This window comes from Apteryx mantelli, chromosome 3 (genome assembly GCF_036417845.1).
Source record: "Apteryx mantelli isolate bAptMan1 chromosome 3, bAptMan1.hap1, whole genome shotgun sequence".
Classification (NCBI taxonomy): Eukaryota; Metazoa; Chordata; class Aves; order Apterygiformes; family Apterygidae; genus Apteryx; species Apteryx mantelli.
Window position 1 is genome coordinate 13,763,616 of NC_089980.1, and position 21,597 is coordinate 13,785,212.

A 21,597-nucleotide genomic window follows, 5' to 3' on the forward strand; every position below is an offset into this window, starting at 1 on the left:
CTATCAACTACAATGTTATTGTCAACCATAATTCACACAGCAAAAACTACAGATTTGTTAATTCCTATACAAGTCAATCCACAAGAGCTCCAAGTAAGATAAACAATGTGAAGTAAACAAAGCACTTTGTATTTATTATCAACATGACTGAGATGTTACAGGATATGATTATTTTTATGCATGATAAAAAAGTTAGATATATTATATTCACATTCCAGCTCCTCAAAAAAACCTTAACTGCTTCAAAAAATTTTTCCAAGAGACCTGACTTACAGACTGAGTACAGAAAAAACATTGAAGTTCACTGCTATGAACTTTTTTTTTTTAAGACAACTATTCTTCACAAGAAAAAAAGAAAGAGGGTCTCAGAGTTACAGTTTCCACTTATAAAGGGCAGACTAATTCAGAGTTTGTGAACTTATTAACTACATCTAGAGGCTAGATGTCTAGACATCATCTAAACATGGGCCAGAAAACTTCTGCAAACATCTTATTCAGCCAAGGCAAGCTCAGATACTACACCACTTTCAGTTATGCTCTCCCCCCTGCCAAACTGACCTGCGACTTTCCTGGTGGCATGGCTATTTCCCCTAGTAAAACATCACACAGGACCTAATCTGGTATCATGGGGCCTTGAATCTCCTCAGCTTCTGCCTGAAACATAAATAATGTTTATTTGGATACAAGCATTATTTCCCTAGCCTTCACACAATTTTTATTTATATCTATATGTGTGTACACACACACAATATATATATATGTTTATATATAAAAAACAACAATAAAACATGAAGTGAAGGTTGAGGAACAGAAATACCCACAGCATGTCTAGAACTTGTCAGGCTATTGAGAATCAGTTATGAGTACAGTAAAAATAGGTGTAACTATAATCTATTTACTGAGGTATGTTATGACTTGCATACTACTAGAAATTTTCTTTGGGGAATTACTACAACAAGTTAATCTTAAGAAGAGTTACATTTCACAGAATTAATGGTTAGAAAAAACATAGGAAAAATGTAGTTCTTGAGCACAGTCCAGTAGTTTCATGGCTGCACATATACAACTTGTAAAGGTGGAAAGCTAACAGAAAGACTTCAAAAAATATAGTTTAAACTTCCTTTCTATGAAAGAGTAGCAACAGCACAATATATGACTGTAGAGTTCATTTCTGCCAAAATATGAACTTCATACTAAATGATAACTTAACAAAGAACTTTATTTACATCAGTTGAGATTTCTACCTAAAAGGTAATTTCATGATCCTGCCCTCTGTGCAACAATGTTAGTATTAGAGAAGGCAACTATGCTGAAGCTAATTTTCCTATATAAAGTGAAGTTTGGCATTTCTAGGTTGAACTTTGATTTACTGGCAGAGTTTTGACAATTATTCTTTTTGGTGATTCTCCACTGATTCATACACTGATTTGGTGATTCTCCACTGATGAAGAAGTGCCTGTTCAACCTGGAAACACATCACATCATTGCTCAGGATTGAGTATTAATCATGTGAAATGTCTTCCTTTTTTGGGTCGTGATCTCAAAAGCAGTCTCAACTAAAGAAACAAATGTGGTGGGGAACAAATAACTTCATAACAAATATCAACAGATAACAGGTATCATTCTTAAGTCCCATTATGAACTACTTCATATTCGCTGCAGTTTCATAATTTCACACAGCATTATAGAGCTAGTAGCTCAGCTCAGACTAGACATTTAAGACAAGAGAATAAGCTCCCAGCCTGAAAAAATATATAAAAATTAATAAAAGAAGTCTATTAATGGACTCTTGGTTGAAAGAGCTACCTCCTACTTAAACCTACCAACTCCTTAAACTTTTGTAGAAGCTAACTGAACAATCTTTGAAGAAGCATGAAGGTTTATTTAAAGATAGGCTTTAAAATATTGCCAGCACAGGAAACATTACAAAGTTGTCATCCACAATGCAATCAAAAATTACATAAGCAGTAGAGAATAAGTTGTCTGATATGGTTACTGCTATTCTCTGTTAAAACTTGGACAATCACATAGAAAAACCTCAGAAATAAAGCTTTATTAAACCAGTGCTGTAATTATCCATCAACTTCAGAAAACAAATCTTTGAATGCTTTTACCAACAAAAACAAGTTATAGTATAATAAAAAGTAGAAAGAAGCTAAGGAATGCTTGGGTAACTTGAATCATTTTAATGTTAATAAACATGTTTTTTATGTTGACATTCATAGTTTCTAGAATTATTCCAAAGCCATTTTCTAGAGGTTTATTTTCCTTGCCCATTATCCCATGCATGCTATAGCTGCATATTTCTTCATGTACCCACTCAGCTCAGTTCTACTACAGGTTTTTACTAAAGCCGTGGAGAACTTATCCTAGTAGTTTCAACCAGAAGCTTCTTAGAGCCTTTAGACAAAAAACAAACACTAGCTGAGAGGCTTATATTTCACATGCCAGAAGCTAAGACCACACCCAGGGCAAACCATTTAAAATAACTGATATACAAATAACACATATCCATACAGGAGCACAGATCTTACTATGTCTCTTCACTTTCCAGTTCATTTTCATAACTTGTTTTAATAATGCAACAGCCAAGAATCAAAGGGCTTATTTTGTTAAACTAGTCTATTAATGTTTTTCCTTTTACAGCTTGCTATAGTTTAGAGCATAAGCAAGTGGTGCAGCAAAGTTAATACCAATGTTACAAATTAAACTCCACACATTCAATTGAAGAGTCCTTTGAATACTCTAGAGTACTCTCCAGGACTATCAGGGAAAATACCTACCTTTTTAAAAGACCAGTTATAGTATTCCCAGATCTTTGCTGCACTTTCATTTTGGAAAAACAAAGCAAAACCAAAAGATACCAGTCTAGTTTCTCAAAGACAACTGCAAACTTAGTCTTTCAGTTCATGAAAGAAATTAAGGCAACTTAAGACGACCCTGGTTTTGTTAGCAAAAGTCAGCATTTCTGAGACAACAGACTTTTTTTTTGCAAAGTCTCATGCTGAACACGCACAAGAAAGGACTAACTTTTGTAAAAAGCCATACAAAAGAGCTTAAGCATAAGCTTCTTCCCCTGCTTGGCCACAGTCTACCTTAGCAACATCTCCAAGTCCTAGGGAGCAAGTTTCCTTGGGATACTGTAAAGAGGATACAGCATTCTACAAACAAAAGGCATGGCTTCTATGAGTTTCACTGTACATAGCTGTTCCAAAAATCATAATAAAAAGAAAAACCTCAAACTAGGTGATGAGAACTGCAAATGCTTGTTAGTAGGATAATTAACTACTTCATAGTGTTTCCCTCCTCTTAAAAATCAGTCACTTTTACAACTCTCCTACACACATTATTTTCAAGGAAGGAGATAGGTTTCGAATTAGGTATACGGATCCTGAGTACCTTTACTGAACATAAATTGTAGTAGAGCATACGTATGCATATAACGGTACTAGTACAGAATGGAAAGTCTCGTAAGATCCTGTTTTTCCGTATTAAAGTTACTAAGCACATTCTTCCACTCCTTCAGATGACAATGAGACTTGCAACCACAGCTTGTTCACTTTGAGCCACCACTGGAAACCGAGCCTGCACCCTAAGGTCATCCCTGTTCACCAGGTCTGGTGGAGGAACATTTCTGCTAGATTTCTTATCTCTAGGTGAGTCAGCCTTGCCTGAACCAGTCTGGGATACATCTGTGAGGGACTGTGGGGAACACAGACATTGCAACAAGCTGGATACTCCATAAATATAGACACAATTGAGGGGGGAAGGGGGGGGAAGGGCTGCCCTTCAGACCCGCACGGGCCTTGGTGCACGGAACCCGGGGAGGTGCAACCCAGCCCCCACTGTCTGCCCCAAAAGCCTTTTAGCCTCCCGCCGGCCTAGGGACACCGAAGCAGCGCCCCATCCGCGGGCTCGCCATCCACCTGGCTGAGCCCCCCCCCCCCCCGCACACACACACACGCAGTTAGGGCGCCCTGCGGGGCAAGGCCCGCCATTGCCACCCGGCCCACGAGCCCCCGGCGCCCTCTCGGCCCGGGCCCGCCCGCTCAGCGCCGCGCACCGGCGGGAACAACGTCTCCGCGGTAAGGGGGCAGCGGCGGGCGGCTCAGGCAGTCCCAGGCCCGGGCGAGAGTCCCCTCTCCCTCAGGGGCCGACGCCCTCCCCCCTCTGCCCTCACTGGCGTGAGCCCATCGCCCTCAACCGCCGCCCGTCCACGCGCTGCCCCTCCCCCCATGGCGCGCGCGCCCTCCCTCAGAGCAGCCCTAAAAGCCGCTCTCGGAACGGCGCGTCACACCGAGCCGCCAGCCAATCACAGAGCAGCAACACCTGTGCCCGCGGTTTGCGAACTAAAGGCGGGCCGGCGAGTGAACGACAGCTCGGCTCGGCCTCTCAGCGAGCGGCGGCCCGCCTCCCCGCTCCCCCCCTCCGCGCGCAAAGCGCTGCTAGAGAGGGGGCGGATCCCCTCTATCTTATCCCCCCCACCCGCCGCTCGCTCCCTCCACCCCTCGGAGGCGCGCAACGGATAGACAGTCCCTCTGCCCAATGACAGCGGAGGCCGCTTGCGCGGCGGCAGCGCCCGGGACCAATGGGAGCGGCCGCTGGGCGGAGGCCCGAGGTTTCCAAACGCTCCGCGGCGCCATGGGCTGAAAACTAAACCGAGATGGAATCTCCCAGTCTGAACCGGTTTGAGCCGGTTCCGAGTCTGTGGCATTAGGAGGGGGAGACGCGCCGCGCTCAGTCCCTGCTACCACCGCCGCCTCCGCCGCCGTGTGTGTGACCTGCTCATAGGGGAGCCCGCAGGGGGAGCCGCCGACACAGCTGGGGGGCAAAGTTTAGTGCGAGCTTGGGGGGGGGGTGGGAATGGGGGCGAACTGAGCGGCGGCCAGGCCGAGGGGAGGGCGGCCGCAGCAAAGTAGCGAGAGCCCGGAGAGGCGAGAGAGGGCCAGCCACAGGGGCCGGGGCCTGGGGAGCCGGCGGCCCGGCAGAGAGCCAGGGCCCAGCCGAGCCGCAGCGCGGGCAGCCCGCGCCACGAGGAAGGCGAGAGTCCCCCGGGGGGCCGCGGGAAGCCGGAGCCCCGCGCGGACCCCTCCCCCGGCGAAGCGGAGGGAAGCGCTCGCCGCCTACTGCGCGCCCGGTGGCGGGCGGCCTTGCTCCTGGGCCGAGAGGCCGGAGGGAGCCCGGGCGCCGCGGGGAGCGGGGGCGCCTGCCCGGGGGGCCGCAGCCTGCGGCTGAGCGCGCAGCGCAGCCAGGCCAGGACACGCTTGCTCGGGGGTAGTGTGGGGCGGAAAGGAGTGACACTAATAATAAATACTCCATAGGGAGGAGGGTGCGCGTGCCTTTCTGCTCCCACCCCTCCTTCCCTCCTCGGGATTTTTTGGGGGTTTATTTTTCGTTGTTATTTTTTTATTATTATTTTCATTTTTTTGGCGTGTGGTTAGAAACTTCGCTCACCCACCCCTACTTTTTGAAGGAAGAGGCTGTAAGAAACACCTAGGTAAGTAACTACTAAGGGTGCGGGAAGGGGGTGTTGTGAGGAGTGGGGGGGGAAGCGGGGGGGAGGTGTGGGGCCGTAAAGGCGGGGGAAGTGGGAGGGGTACGGCCGTGTGTGCGGAGGGCGCAAAGTCTTGGCGGGGGGAGGAGAGGCGTAATGGGCCCCGAGCGGGCGCGGAGGGGCGGGGGAGGTAAAATCGGGGCTGGGGCGCGAGCATCCTAGGCCTCGCGGAGCCGAGCGGAGCGCAGCGCCGACCGCCGATGCTGGGGCGGCGGGGAGGGCGGCCGGGGGCGCGGGAGCCGCCGGCGGGGCGCGCGGGCACGGCTGGCGGGGGCGGCGGGGCCGGCGCGAGGGGCCGCGCGGGCTGGGGGCGGGAGGTGGGATCGGGCCCGGGGAAAACGAGGGACATAATCTGTAAATTATTAGGAGTGGAAGTTTCCAGAAATATTTTTGTGTGTCTGTGCAGCAGTATTGAAACGTCCGCCTGCATCACGTGGGGGCCCTGTATAGAACGCAGGGCTGGGGCGGAGGGAGGCAGGCAGGGAGGGAGGGGCCGCGCTGCGGCGGCCCCGCCGCGCTCCGCAGGGCCCCGGCCCGCCCGCCCTCCCGCCGCTCCCGCCGCTCCCGCCGCTCCCCGGCGGCGCTGGGCCGGGCGCGCAGTGTTTGGGGGCGCCGCGGGCAGGGGATGCGGCCGTGCGGAGAAGGGGTGCCGCGGCGGCGCCGGCGGGTGACGCTTTGTCGGGCCGTGTGAATTTAATCCTGTGCAGAAGCACGCGCCCGCGAAAGTAGCGGGGGAAGCAGTCGTTTCAGGAGGGGTTCTGGGGTATTGAGTGCAGCACCAGTGCCGTCGTGACGTGCTCGCTGTTTCTGCTTGTGCAGCTGGAAAAAGAGACGAGCGTGATGCAAATAACTCACTGGGGTGGAAGAGGGTAGCGGGGTGGTAATTCACTTGCATTTAGCAGTGGAATTACATGTTTAGCATGGAGCTGGACGACTTCCCGTGTGTGTGGTGGGTGTTTTGGTTGGTTTAGTCTTAATTAGTTGTTGCCCCCAATCAGCTTTATCTAGCTGTCTTACTTTATAAACGGTTGCGTGTGCTCTAGGGTTCGTTGTGAATACTCGAAGTATTTCCTTTTACTTTTAAAATGTATATTTTTATTCCTGTGTGCTATGTACTTAAATGATTCAGATAGATCATAATAAGCTAATTGTGGCCTTAAACTTAAGGTCCAGGGTCATTTAGAGTTGGGATAACTATGTAAACAGTCTTCTGGAAATGCAGTTCCTCTGACCTTCGATAGGTGTCAGATTCCTGCTATGTTGTAGTTCAGAAATTCGTTTTAACTTCTCTCGTTTTGCTTTTGTTGCCCCACTTATTGGCAGCGTTGAACTGATTTGTAGTGGTGTCTAGAACTGAGGTTTAAAACCGTTCAGGTTCAGGCATGATGGGAAAAGTGTAGAAGTACAATAAATCAGAGATTATAAGCTTCATGTGGGTGCCCTGTAAGGAGTAGGAAATCGAGTTGATTGCAGCTGGTATTGACCATGGAGCCGCCATTTCTATATTTCAGTTTGAAAGTAGGTAGGTCATTTTGAAGATAATGCTGGGAGTGGCGAAGGGCCCTATTCAAAACATTTCCTTTTGACTTCCATGCAGTTAATAACTTCTCTTTGTCATGTGGCTATTGGACTGTGTTCTTAGCACTGCATAAAAACAACTGAAACGGACTTACATCTAGAATGAATGCTGCTACCTGAAGAACATCTATTTTTAAATGTTCATTGTAGTTGAAAACGGCATTCCCAGCTCATAGTTGAGCCATGGAGACCAGATGTGAGCAGAAAGGGGTGTGCCTAGAAGTATGTGTGTCTGGTGGGAGTATTAACCGCTCTAAGCTGAAGAGCGTATTAATTGGTTGGTTTTCTTTTCAGTAGTACTGCTTACTGCCCTCTACAAGATGAAGTTTTTGAGTATCTTTCTGAGTTAGCAGAACTCTTGTTCCTTATTTTGTATCTTGCTTCCATATATAACATTATGATCTTGAAAATTTTAGTGGGGAGGGGGAAGGATGGATGTGGGATGTTACGATTTAACTTATTTCAGTTTTTACTTGATCTTTACCTGGAAAGACAGAAATATTATAAAAATGCTGGCTGGATGATAAGATGGAACCCTCAGAATGAATGCATTAGAGTAGTAATACTAATTAAATATGCATTTTATGGCTTTAAAATATAACTGAATTGTTCTCTTCATTTACATTTAATATCTTGCAGTACAGACATGAATAAAATTTCTTGATACTCATTGCAAAAGTATGTTTCTAAAGATTGATTTTCTCAGCTTGCATGTTACTGTAGGACTTTCACTTAATTAGTAATTACTTGGGTTGAGTCACAGGTTTGTCTTGCTCTTCACTTTTAAGCTTAAGACTTAAATATGTAAGGCGTAAAACTAATTTTTATTTGCATGTGAAGATATTTAGCAAAATGCAGACCTGACTTCTGCTAGCTTACTCTAAAGAATGGGTAGGCTGGATATATCAATTTCTTTTATTTATTTATACATGTGTGCACACACACACACACGTATATATTAAAAAAATATATATATGGGGGGGTGGTTCTAGAAGAGTTTCAGACTATATCTCGCTGAATATGCGGATAGTTCTAAGGTAGGTTTTTGAGTTGTCCTGCAGTTTTCCAAACCCCTGGGTATTTCTCAAGTTGGAGTTGTATATTCGTTTGTAGCTCTGTGGAAGATTTTGGGGAGGGTGAATGACAGGGAGCTGCTGTAGAGGAGAGGGTAGGAATATGTGTCACCATCACCAGATAAGGTGAAAACAGGGCAATAAATCTGATGAAATGCTTCCAATATGGAGGGTGGTGTGAAAAGAATGGAGTATAAATTAACCATCATCCAAAATTCCATGGCTCTTGGCTGATTTTTTTGCTCTTTTCAAGAGTGCCTTCAATTTTTTTTTACCAGTCTCTGGCTAGTAAGCATCCTGTACTTACGTGTACGTATGCATGCACACATGACTTCATTTGCATAATATTGAGGCCATGTTATCTAGGACAAGGAGTTAACAACTGTGTTCCTGACCTTACGGCACCTGAGACCTCCAGTAGACTTCCCAGTTGAATTCCGTTCCTGCTTGAAGTGACCTAATGCGATATGTTGAGTAACCTGTTGAGTTAGCTGTCTCCTTCTCTGGCCTCTTGTTTGAAGAGTGCCCTGAATCAGGCAACTTTCTTGGTTTAAATGAGAATTTCTTGCTTGTATATAGTGAACTTGTGAATAGTTTGTTTCAAGTATTTGAAAAAATGACCTCTGGTTAACTTCCTATTGAATACCTAGATCACATTTCAATTCCATAAGCAATTGCTTGAAGGCTTTTAAAACTGGTTTTCTAAATGTGTTTGCTGGCCTTGGAAACTCAAAATTTAGCTGAGAGTTTTAGAGTTGTTTTTGGTTGTAATGGTTAGACATTTCTACCAGCAAATGTACGTTTTACAAACGTTTAAAGAATAGTAGGATTTGTTATCTTATTTGAATTTTTTTTCAAATATTTGGCATCTAGTTCAGCTAGTTGATAATGCAGCCAAGTCAAACTCTTACTGCATGTTGAATCTGCTAAACCCGCTGAGAATTTGATTGGGGTAGTAACATGTGAATCTTCAGTACAAGTTCGTCCCAATAATTGTTCAACAATCTGTAGAGATATTGTCTTTAGTATTATCTAGTACTCCTAACATAGCTCATCTCATTGAAACAAGATACTTATGTTGGAGAGCTTGCTTTACAATTATATCTAACAGTAATTTCTTAGTAATTGTTCAAAAACTTCTTTAATTTTATTTATTTTGCAGTAATCTATGCCAGCAATTATGACAATGTTAGCAGACCATGCAGCTCGTCAGCTGCTGGACTTTAACCAGAAACTGGATATCAATCTTTTGGACAATGTGGTGAACTGCTTGTACCATGGAGAAGGAGCACAGGTAATGTTGAATTAGATCCTACATTTGTTGACCATATTAAATCGATTTTCCTCAACTGATTTGCTGTAAGATTGATTTCAGTAAAAAACGATAGTACTAGTGAATTTACTCTGCTAGTGACTAGAATATTGCTGGCAGTTCACGTGGCCATGTCTAAAGCAGAGCTTGTATAATGAACATTGCAATAACTCTTTGAAAGCTATTAGTTTAGTGTTTGTGTGTGTGGTTTTTTTCCTGACATGCCTTCTTTTGCTGTTGAAATACACAAGCAAGCGCATTTTGGTAAGGGCAATTTCTCTTGCAGCTTGGCTTCTCTACCTTAGCTCTTCAGGGAGGTCCGATTTATCTGTTACTTATTATTATGGACATGATTGAAGCCATAACTCACTGTTGGCTTCATTGAAGGATTACATTTGAGGGGGAAAAAAAAAACCTTAATGTTGTTATGGTACTTATATTTACCAGGAAGCATTTTACATGTATTTAAGGGAAGAGTTTGTGCTTGCTTCTCTCTAGTTTCTTTCCATTACTGTTTTTCTGTGCAGATTCCTCCCGTGTTTTAGGTCTAGTACAAATTCTGAGTTCTAAATTCAAATTGGGGGATGTACACGCATGTGTGTGTGCATATATTGTCTTGAAAGTGAATCTTATGTTGCTTTTATCTAGTTCTTGAACTACTTTGGAAAAAAAGACTGCTGAAAGCAAGTGTTGCTACAAAGGTGCTGACGTAATTTTGTCTTAGAAGTAGTATGGACTCTCAAGTGTTTGTTGGTGGTATGTTTACCATTTTGACTTAAAAAATAGTTGGTGTTTGTATTTTTCAGTTTGAATAGAGCTTAAAAGTTGGAAAGGTTTATAAGAAGCTAGCAGCATGGGAACAGAAGATTAACACTAAGCACAATAATGTTCAAATAGCTGTTGTGCTGCTTTTGGGAGAAGTTGTTTTCATTTATGAATCAGCTGTGTGGAGTTTCGCTGAATTATGCATCTCTTAAATTTCTGATGTTTAGACAAATTAATGCAAGAAGTAGCAAAAATGGGTGAGGGAACCCTTAACTGGCAAAAGTAAATTCCGATATAAGCCTGTGAGTGTGCCAATACATGACACCTTCGTGCAACTAGGGTTTGATATTGCAGTACATTTCTGAAGATGCAGATGTTTTCCAGTGAGCTCTAGCCTCTTCCAAGAAGAGGAGTTCAGAAGGAGTTCCTGGAGGAAGAACTGCTTCTTTGTGGAGTTTGTCACCTCAGAGTATGACTTAAAAGGTGGCAGGTATAATAGAAGTTGAAGAAACCAAACATTAAGATTGGTAGATTACCATGTTCTTTTCCAGGCAAGCCCTTGCTAGTGTGGAAGAACTGTTTTGAATGTAGTTTAGATAGCCCAAGCTGTACTTGCGTTCAGATTCACCTGTCTCCTCTTTCCCCTTAATTCTTATCTCTGCTGTGATGCTTGCAAAACTCTATCTGCCGATCGATGTTGGGCAAGTAAGAAGTGCTTTTCTGTCAGCCTTTTACAAATTTTTCTGTTCTTAGCCTTTTTTTGTCCACAGAAAACCTTCTCCCCCTCTACCCACCCAGTTCAACACAACATTAAGAAGATTTGAGGCAATTCATACTTAGATGCTTACCTCTACTCATCCCAAACTCTGAATTCCATTGGTCTTTTAGATCATGTTTTGAAGGCTTATTTGCTGTTTTTTTGTTTTTTTGTTTTTTTCCTCCCCCTTCTGGTAGCAGCATCACAGTGAGATTTCAGTCTTAAAGAGTTGCTGTATAATCTGTAATGTTTGGATTTGGTGGCCAGGAAGTGTTGTTAGGTACTACTGGGTATGAAAGTAAACTTTTCAGGGCTTGGGAAGATGGTATAGAGCATGTGTACTTTGTTGATGTTGACATTTAATCCACATGCCAGCAGTATTAGAAGCACCAAGGAGATGGTATAGAAACCCCCCCCCCCCCCCCAAGTTGACTCTGGAACTAATACAGCTATTCTTTTTCTCTTACACTAAACTGCATCAAAGCTGCTGAATTTATTAGCTCTGAAGCAGTACTGTGAGAATATGTTTGTACTGCTTCTGGATTTAAAAGGAGTATTTGTGTGGAACTACTCCAAGCTGAATCTACAGGGATTTGCTAGTTAAGTCAGCACCAGAGTGGGGGTTGCTCCTTTCTATTAAATAGAGATGCTGTTATTGTAGGGATATTTTTGACATCCTCGCTCTTTATTGTTTTTCCTTTAAATTTTAATTAGTTAAATTCAACACCCATTTTTTTTCCCTTACATTTTATGTATATAGATTTTTGAGTCTTGGGGGGGGGGGGAGGGTCCTGTATCTTACTGAAAATCAGCATTTTCTTAGAAAGGTTCATAATTAGCTCAAGTATATTCATGTAACTAATTAGAAACTTGTATAGCTGTAGTGAGTTATAAATGTTTCTTAAAGTAAGCTTTAACTGCTTTCTATTCTCATGGAATTGGCTCTGCAGTGCTCTAAAAGAATGAATTAAATTCTATTAAATGTCACATAACTTGTTTCTCATAACTTTGGAAAAGTTCTTGGTAAGGTAGTGCCTGATGGTTGTAGTTGGTGTAATTTGCAGCAGAATTTCTTAATACATTGCATGTTGGAATTAGCCAATGTTATTTGCCTCTTTTAAAAAGTTGGTTTTGTACATGTAGGCTTGAAAAGAGAACGTAAAATTGATTCAGCTATTATAATACACAAATGCTTCAGATGAAAAGATTTTGCAAATCACTGAAACTATAGTTCAGCTGTCTTGTGACAATGCATTTGATTTTGATTATTAATAAACCTTAATTATGAGACACACAATGTTTAAGTGACTTGTTGCTCCTGACTGAATTCTGACTAACTTTGATAAGTGATTTAAAGATGCATTATGTATTAATATCTTCACTGATAGTATCTATCTTCTAAAATAATTTAATGCTAACACTTTTTTAAAATCAAATTTGCTTTTAGCAAAGAATGGCACAGGAAGTCTTGACTCACTTAAAAGAACATCCTGATGCGTGGACAAGAGTTGATACTATTTTGGAGTTCTCTCAGAACATGAATACCAAAGTAAGTAAATCAACTTTTATTTATTTGGTTTTCTCTCTTTCTTCCATTCATAAACTTTGAGGAAGGTATCTTATTTTTAGGCTTAGATTTTCTTGATCCAAACGACTTTTTTTTTTTCTATCTTGTTCCCAAAGTTGGCTTTAAACAAGAACTGTGAATGGACCAACTACTTAAATCTCCTTTTACATTGGCAAGAGCTTTTTTTTCTCTTTTTAAACAAGAGCTAAATTAGAAAAAGGTTTTTTTTTTCAAGGCACATGGAAGCATAATGCCAGTTCCAAAGACTGGTGTGTGTATACATCTGAGTAATGAAAAGTCTCCTAGAGCCACATTTTGTCCTTGGGTAAGTGCTTGGCTGTCTTTGATCTTAATGAGAGCCATGTGCACATAGCTGAGGAGAGAATTTGTCCCTAGGTATACAAAAGACAAAATAGAAACCTTACTAGGCTGAGATTTTGAGCAATCAATGAAAGTTAAGCACCCCAAACTCTTTGCAGTATGAGATACAATCTTTACTGATATGCAGAACACACTTGCTTTGTACTGCTATTTTAAATCCATCCATCATGGTAGTAACTAAAGGGACAGCATTCAGTTTTTGTTTACAATTCAAAATGTTTTACTCTGATTTATGAAGCTTGAACAGAAAAGTTGATCAAAATGTGTTTTCACTGTCTTAAGTTTGATGGTTAACATCTTAAATAACTGTCGTGCATGTTTTTCTGCTTGATACACACTGTGTTCGAACAGAAAATAATCATGTTTGGATGGTTTCTGAATTCAGGTGGTATTCATGAAACTTTTTTTTTTTTATTGCTCTATCAATTTTAGGGGAAAACAGTTTAAAGAACTTCCTCAAAGTGCTAACCTTTAAGTAACAGTGTTTGCCTGTTTGCTTGCCTGGTAAACTTTGCTTTTTATACTGACAGACATTACTAATGTTTAAGTTGATTTATCAACAGTATTTTTAAAAACTCAAATTTGTCTTGTGAAAAATGAGATGATTAGAGGAACAGAAAGAAAGCAACAGGTAAAGAATTCTTCAATTTACATAAATTGCAAATGATTTGGTGCTAAATTTATGCACTATGACATTTGGCTTTTATGCAATCATATTTTTTCTTTAATTAAAGCTGTTAACACTACCTGATATTAATCATAATGTTCCATTATGTTGATTGCTTGTAATAGGAAGAAAAGGGGTGTCTTCCTGTGCAACTGACACAGCTAGGCTTTGACGGCAGGCCTCCACAAGGTCTACCCTTTTGATTCCCTTTAACTGAATTCTGTTCATCAATTGTTTTTGTTTCTTGGGAGGCGGGAGGGAAAGGGGATTCGGTGCATAGAATAAGTAATAATAAGGGTGCCATAGAAATTTCTACCATAGGGATCATTTCATGCTTTTTTTGGTCTTTGCTGTTATCTGTCCCTCATCTTCATAACTCAGCAGTGGATTGCGATTAGACAATTAGAAAAAACACAAGAACAAATGAGTGTTAGACTTCTATTTTGTGTTCAGTTTAAATGTACTTGCGCATACAGTTGCAATAGTTAATAAAAAGTGCATTTATGGTAGTTTAAACAGTGAAACTTGTAATTGATATCAGTGGGGTTTTTTTGGACTTGGTGTATCTCGTTGTGTGGAAAGTACCAAAAATTATTAAAACTATACAATCAAATGAAGCTTAAAAACAAAGCCCCTTGCAGAATATTTGGACAGGCTTATGAGACTCTCAAACGCAGTATGGCAAGAAGGATGTGTAGATAAAGATTGTGTGCAGTGATTTATTTCTACTGTTTCATTTCGCATGCAAGTGATAGAGCGAAGTAAATATTACTAGTACTGAGGAAAAGGAGTGAGAAGAGATGAACAAGAAAGTAGCAATGGGTAGAACTGAAGTCACATATGTACAAAAAGACTGAACAGACACCTAGACAAGAGTAACCTCTTCACAGTTTAAGAGTTTCTAAATTAAATATTTGAGCAGATAATGAGGAGTAGATATGGCAAACTATTCTAGTGGTGTCTGTCCTTTTCTTTGGCTCAAAGGAAATCCTAAGTCCAAGTTTTGTTTAGTAATCTAGTACTTTAGTAAGGTGAAACAAAACTTGCCATCCTGATTTTAAAGACCAGGAAGTTGACTTGTAAAAAAACCAGCTTTGGAAGCAGAACTAACATCTCTGGTTAGCTGTTACCTGAAAATGTTGATAGGTGTGCCCATACAATGTGGGAATTTAACTGTAGTTCAGGTCTGTTTCAGGAGCATTAGCACTGTCTGATGTAAATGTTCATATTTTCAGTGTTGCTAGAAGCTTTTATACTAGCATGTTTTGTTCTGGTAGCCTGGCTCAAGTGCAGATGTCATATCTATAAAACTATAGTATTGACTGAAATTGCTTCCTGTAAAGTGAAGCATTTTAAGCTGTTTTTATACTTTCTTCTGTATGAATGTACCCTTGATTTTAATTTAGCTGTAATGTAATTATGTAAATTTACAGATTATTTTCTAGTTGGCAAAATCTTGCTGATGTCTATGGAAAAAATACTCTGCCAGTCTTTTGTAATTGCATAACTTTTTCTCTGTATCCAAGATTTTAGAAGATGATAGAATACTTTGCAAATGCAGGATGCGGAAGTGAAGTTGGTGGGAACTTGGGTCAAATAGAAAAGTATATGGATGTAGATTATGTTAAGATGAGAACAGCAAAAATGGTATTTTAATACAATGTAGTTTGGGACAGTCTACATTGTGTTTTTATTAAACTGAAGTTTATATGATCCCTTTGGTTGAAATGCTAATGATCCTACTTTGTGTAACAACTAACCATTTTAAAGAAGAACTCTTATTCTCAGCCAAACTTTTAACTGTAAAGATGTAAGTTTACCTTTCAGGTATTAATGTGATACTTTTTTCTTCTTCCTAATCCACTGCTGATAAACGCAAAATTCCTCGTCCCCTTTTCTCTCCTGTCTATTCATGCTAATAGGGTTTTTGCATATTAAAGCTTTTTGATCATATCATCACAAACTTCTTTCCCTGTTACTGTGAGTTGGCAGTAGGGACAAATGGGCAGAGGGACTGGCCTTACCGATTTCTTTGCAAACGTAATGGTTTCGGGTAAGAACCTAGGAAGGAATTCCTGAAAGGTAAAAGGATTTCCAAGAGCTTGTTCACATTTTTTATTATTCTTTGACTGAGCACAAAAGTTCATCTTTAAATAGTAGAAATAGCTGCCATATTGGGGTGGGTATTGAAATTAAATAAACCTGTGGGTTGTCTTGCTGTTCCTAAAATAACACACCAGGGAAGTTTGGGAAGTACTTTAGAAAGTGCCAGTGTCAGTACATGCAATGCTAAGACAAGATTTTTTTCAGCTCTTAGAGGAATGATAGGAAGCTTGAGACCATCCAAGCTGCTAAATATTTTAGGAGCCTGGTTGTGTTAATACTTGAACATATGAGCAGTCATTTATGATGCAAACTCGTATCTGGCTGCTACTTTCTCTTCTCCAGATAGCCAAAATTGTCTGCCAGAGGGCTTTTTTTTCCCCTCCTGGTGTGAGCATGATCAAACAGCAGGACTTAGTATAGCAAACAATAAAACAAGAAAAAAATGCATGAAACCTCAGTAAATGGGTGAATAGGCATTTTTATTTAACTAAATTTGTTAGTTTAATATTCTTGAAATCTTAGATGTTAAGTGTGAATGTCTGACTGAATGAGAGTCCTGAAAGCTAGTTAGTCCTACAGTAACATACTCACATATTGTTCTTCTCCACTTTCAGTATTATGGACTGCAAATCTTGGAAAACGTGATAAAAACAAGATGGAAGATTCTTCCAAGGAACCAGTGCGAAGGTAGGGAGACACATTTGTTTTCGCCTCTTATCTTTGTGTATTTAGGCCATCAATCCTCATGTAAATAAATTAAGTCCAAATATAGTTAGACTAATAACATCATATAGTGAGACTATCTGTGCTTTTCTGGATGATGAAACCACGTCTTTCTCTTTTGTGATAATGTACTCAGTAGGATGGTGAGCGCTCAAAATTCTCAAATTTTAAAAGTTAAAAGGTAGGACTGATGCCTCTGAAACATGACTTGCTGCGTTAACTCGCAGGCCAAACTTAATGTGAAGCGGTCTAACTTAGGCAGCTGCAGGGGGCTGATCTGGCTTTGAGGTAGAGCTTTCCATCCTCCCTGCTAGGCACAGGAGGATCTCTTCAGCTGCCTGCGCTGTGTCTACAGCACCATCACTATGCTTTCATTTTTCTGGCAGCCTGGAAAGAAACTTCCCATGTGCTACCAGTTGGACAGCACTGATTTATGTGACTGACCTTTCTTTCTTTTGAAGTTGTAAGCAGTCATAATCATTGTAAAAAAGAAACACTAAAGTAAAAGGATAGTCTTATCTATTAATAGTCATTCTTCTAGGTTGTGGAATACACCAAAGCTTGCTGTAGTTCATGTAAATGTACGTGCAGCTAGTTTGCTGTAACTTGAAATGCAGTGTAGGACCAACTCCAGCTTTCTGTCATTGCAGGGAATCTCAAAGTCTTAAAACGCTTGTTTTTTTCTCTGCCCTATGCCTTGTAATTAAATCTCAAATTGCAGAGGTTTTTTAGTATAATTATACTAAATGGAAATACGTTGTGTAAGTTTTTACCCTCTGGTATAGCATTAGTGCTTGTTCATATAGCTTTCTGTCAAGTTATGGTAACTTGGATTTCAGACTATAGAGTGCAACTACTTTAAATTCTTGACATCACAAAACTTGAATGTTGTCCCCATTCCACACTTCTCTTCTGTTACTAAAAGCTGATTTTGGAACTTGCTCCAAATTTTTATGTTCTGCTGTGAGCTCTTTTTTAATAGCGCTGAGATGCTTTTTGAATTTTTACTGCCACTGCTTTTGCTCTGAAACAATATTGATGAAAAGATAATTGTAAGTCAATGAAAAATATATAGAGGGAGGTTTCCCCCTTTTTTTTTGTGATTATTTTTCTTCTCTCCTTTTTTCCCCCAACTATAGGTTGACAGGTGGAGCATAGGTCTTTTTGGCAGTGGAAATAAGGTTTCACATGCATTCTGATGTTGAAAACAACCTTACAAACTTTAGAAAACAGTTTCAACTAAGGCTCAAAAACAGTTACATTTTGTTGATAACTTCAGGGGGCTCCCTTAGAGTTTTTCTTCCGTGTATTTTTAATAAGTAGGATGTGTGAACTTATTCCTATCTTTCTATGTTCCTATGACCACTCAGTTTCAGCATTTGTAAGTGGTTCTCTTAAACATTTCTGCTGTTGGAGCAGAACAGGAAAAAGGAAGGAGTCAGAATGAAGGAGTTGCCAACTCTGCTTACTACTGCTTGCTGTTGAAGGGAGGTATGGTGGAATAAGAGATAATACAGAGATAGACTTATTTGATAGTTTGGGGCTGAACAAACGCCAAATACAGAATATACTTCAGTAATGGTATGTCTTAAAAATATGTGCTCTGAATGCATAGAATAGATGATAAGTAGTCGGATAGGTTGAGGATGTTGGCTGCTGTTTGGATCATCTTATCCCATCTCTTCTTGAGACACCATAATACTGGATACATGCCTGTTAAATGAGTTGTGAAACTGATATGTTTGAACTGGTGCTGTGTTATTACTTCGCTGCTTGCAGGCATGGTAATACTATTTGACTAGTTGCTGTCATCTGAGAAGATACAATAACCATAGCTTAATACATTACAATGCAAAATAAAATTACTCTCTGTAGTTGTACAATCATCTGTTCATACACTACTCTCAGTATTCTTTCTGTCTTTTCTGAAGACTCAGGGCGGGGGGAGTATCCTTCATCCTAACAAATTTGTGCCTTTTAATTCAACCTTTGAAAAGAGGAGCCAAATGTGTTTAGTGTACAATGGCATTTGGTCCATCTTGGCCTCAGAAGTTTGAGAGGGAGAAAAATAGTATAAAATCCACAGCCTGGATGTTTCATCTCTGCTCCCTTTTCATCTGTGTGTGGTTTTTTTTTTGTTGTTGTTTTTTCTTTCCCCTCCTCTCCTGATAATACTGGATGATGTAAGAGAACTGCTCCTCTCTTGGTTCATTCAGGCAGTTTAATTACCTGGGAGACAGTAAGACTGGTTAAATTGAGGTTTACTTGATTCTGACTCCATTCATCCCTTTGGTTGGCAAGATTTTCCTGTTTGAAGTGTAACTAGTAAAATGTTGGGTGCAAGAAATTGAAACTCATTGTAACAAAGTCATAGTAACAGAGTACTTCAGGCAGGTTTTAAATAAGTTGATTTTACTTATTTTATCGAACTTGGCATGTCTGGTTTGATTTGTGTCACAAACACATTAGCTGACAGCCTCACTTTTGATTAAGAAGAAAATAAATCTATTAGATAATACTGGTTTCCGCTTGTAGCAATAGCAGTACTTAAAGATTTAAACTTAAAAGTAGATCTTACTGGAGCTGTAAGTGGAATGAAAACAGTTACTGGAACAACTTGTCTGAAAATTTTGGGGTAAATAAACCAATTTCATCAATTAGCCTGAACCTTAACTTGGGCTGAAAATTTTTTCTAGCTCAGCATGAAATTGTATATCAGAACAACTTGTTGGCTCTTGAGGATAAGCAGAGTTTTGTTATTCCATGTGTCTGAATGTTGGGAACTTCTAGCTTCTAGCCTGGAGTTCTGAATGCAAGTAAGAAAACACACTTTCTTCAGAAGATGTGTCCTTTGGGCTAGGTTTCCATTCTTAAGTTTGCTTTTATTTTACAATAGTTTTTAGTCTTGAGCTGTTCTGGCACTGGTACATTTTAATTCTGTTCCTGGGATATCACTTATTTCTAAAATTGAGGATTGTAATCACTTTTGGAGAGTTCATCTGTATCCCTCATAATTCTAAACTAGGAATTGGGCCAAACAATTTCTGAAACACTTAAGAGATCTTAGTGATTACTCTGCTTTTCGGGGGGCTTGGGTTTTTTGTGTTTTTTTTGTTTTTTTGTTTTTGTTTTTTTGCTTTAGCAGCTAGGAGTTTGAACTAGTTCTGGACTGGTTATCTAGACAAAAGTGGGATTTGTAGAACACAGAATCCTTGAAGTTCAGTTAAATAAAGCAGGTGTCTGGCCAGTATGTTCAGCCTTCAGGCATATTGAGTCATGGTTCATAGCAGTGGATTAAACTTGCTTTTTAAAATGTACTTAACCTTTAAGAAAATGCCTTGGATTGCTCTTACATGTATACAAATGATATGATACGTGGTTTTCATTCAAATCTTCATTGAAGCTTCTTTAGTGGAGAAAAAAAAATGCAGGCATATTCCAGAGCATCCCATGCAGTGATCAACTTGGCTTATTTCTAGAGTATTGAACTATCATAAAATAAAAAAAAATCAGATTATCAAGACAATATTAAATTGCTTTAAATTCTGATTTTTCAGTACAGCAGATTGTTTAATAATGGTTGCTTACAAAGAATGTCACTGCATGATGGTGCTATGGTCTCAATAGGATTTTCTCCTAAAGTGTGAAGCCTGCTGAGAAAGGCTTCTTGGTCTTCCATTTTAGTGATACGTTTCATTAATCCTGCAATATGAAATGAAATTCTGTTCCCGTGAACAGAGAGAGCTTGTCTGTAGTGTTTTGAGTTGGAATGGATAAACACTTTTTCATTATGAAATCTGAATTGCCTGTACAACTTCTCATTTTCAAACTGAAAAAACTGAAGTGTTCAGAGACACGCAGTTCACTGGCTCACAGGAAGAACCCAGAGTGAAGCATAAGGCTTTTGATCGAGTGGAAATGATGTGCTGTAGAGGAGCCCTTTTCCGGGGAGGGCTTTCGTTTCTTTATGGAGTTACACTGGCATACACTGAGGGGAGACTGCCCCCATCACCGTGCTCTGTGTAGTGAAGTGAGTGATGATCTGCATGGAACTGGTATGGGCAGGAGGGGGGATGGGACACAAGATCTATCCTCCTTCCCCTTTCTAAGAATTTCCATGAAGGCTGTTTTTTCTAAAGCAAATAGATATGGATTGATCAAGTTCACCACTAATGGTGGAAGATCTTCATGATAGTAGAGTAAAAGCATTGTGTCTTAAGACTAAAAATAAGAGGGTGCTTAAGCCATATGAGTAGTCCCAAAACTTGGGACTGCTATCAGTTAAGTATAAACTTCTTACAAGTGTCTCTAGAGGGGTTAGTTCAGCTTTAGGTTTTGAAACTCTAATTTTGGATACAAAATAGTGTTAATTTGCTGAGTTATATTGTCTACCTGCTTCATTTATACCTCTTGTTATTTCATATAAATGGAGAAATTGTTAATTGTAGTTAACTAATGTAAATACACTTACGCAGTACCAACTATAACAATTATAAACACTTGTTAAATGGCACTTGTGCTCTGTAACTGTATAGAAGGGTGTGCTTGTATGTCTTCAGACAAAACTACTTCTTGTACTTCAGGTATGTACTTGTGTTACTAAAATAACTGCACCTTGTGCATTCATGATAACGTGGTGTAATTCTGTCATGATAGGAACTGTCTGAGCTCAAGTTACTCAGTCTAGGTGAAATGTAAATGTTCTTAAAAGTATCATTCAATGATCAAACTGTAGGATAGTTCATATTTCTCAGTTTAGACTGGATGCAGAATTTACTGAAGTTGTATCATGTCCTGTTCCTCATGTCCTGTTCTGCTGTAACTGTTGGATAGCTTGGGTCAACTATGAAACCAGTTTCCCTCCAGAAAGGGTTTTGGTTTCCCCATGCAGCCTGTGTCGAGCGAACACCTGCAGCAGCTCTGGTGTGGAGTCAGGTGACTGAGGGAATCTGTGATAACAGCCCTGGAGTCAGCTCTTCTGAAACGGCCCCAAACTGGTCAGGGCCGGACAGGCATATCTTGCTTTGCCAATAATGTCCAGCTGCTTTGCAGTGCGCAACTGCTCAAGCATTGCGTAGTTGAGATAAGGAATAGCTCTAATAGATAAAAGGGGC

At 40.6% G+C, this 21,597-nt stretch overlaps 1 protein-coding gene across 4 annotated transcripts in view; it reads left to right on the forward strand.

Annotated features, from left to right (window-relative positions):
• Positions 1-4,636: 4,636 nt before the first annotated feature.
• XPO1 (exportin 1) overlaps positions 4,637-21,597 on the forward strand; it is a 41,690-nt gene continuing 24,729 nt past the window's right edge. Inside the window, exons 1-5 of one of the 4 annotated variants that reach the window (XM_067292714.1) lie at positions 4,637-4,772; positions 5,442-5,497; positions 9,368-9,499; positions 12,487-12,588; positions 16,375-16,447. In XM_067292714.1, the coding sequence (XP_067148815.1) occupies positions 9,374-9,499; positions 12,487-12,588; positions 16,375-16,447 (301 nt within the window). In that variant the 5' untranslated portion in view covers positions 4,637-4,772; positions 5,442-5,497; positions 9,368-9,373. Of the gene's footprint in view, positions 4,773-4,909; positions 5,498-6,242; positions 6,504-9,367; positions 9,500-12,486; positions 12,589-16,374; positions 16,448-21,597 lie in introns of those variants that run through there. The other 3 variants (XR_010883642.1, XM_067292716.1, XM_067292715.1) reach the window with 3 other exon arrangements.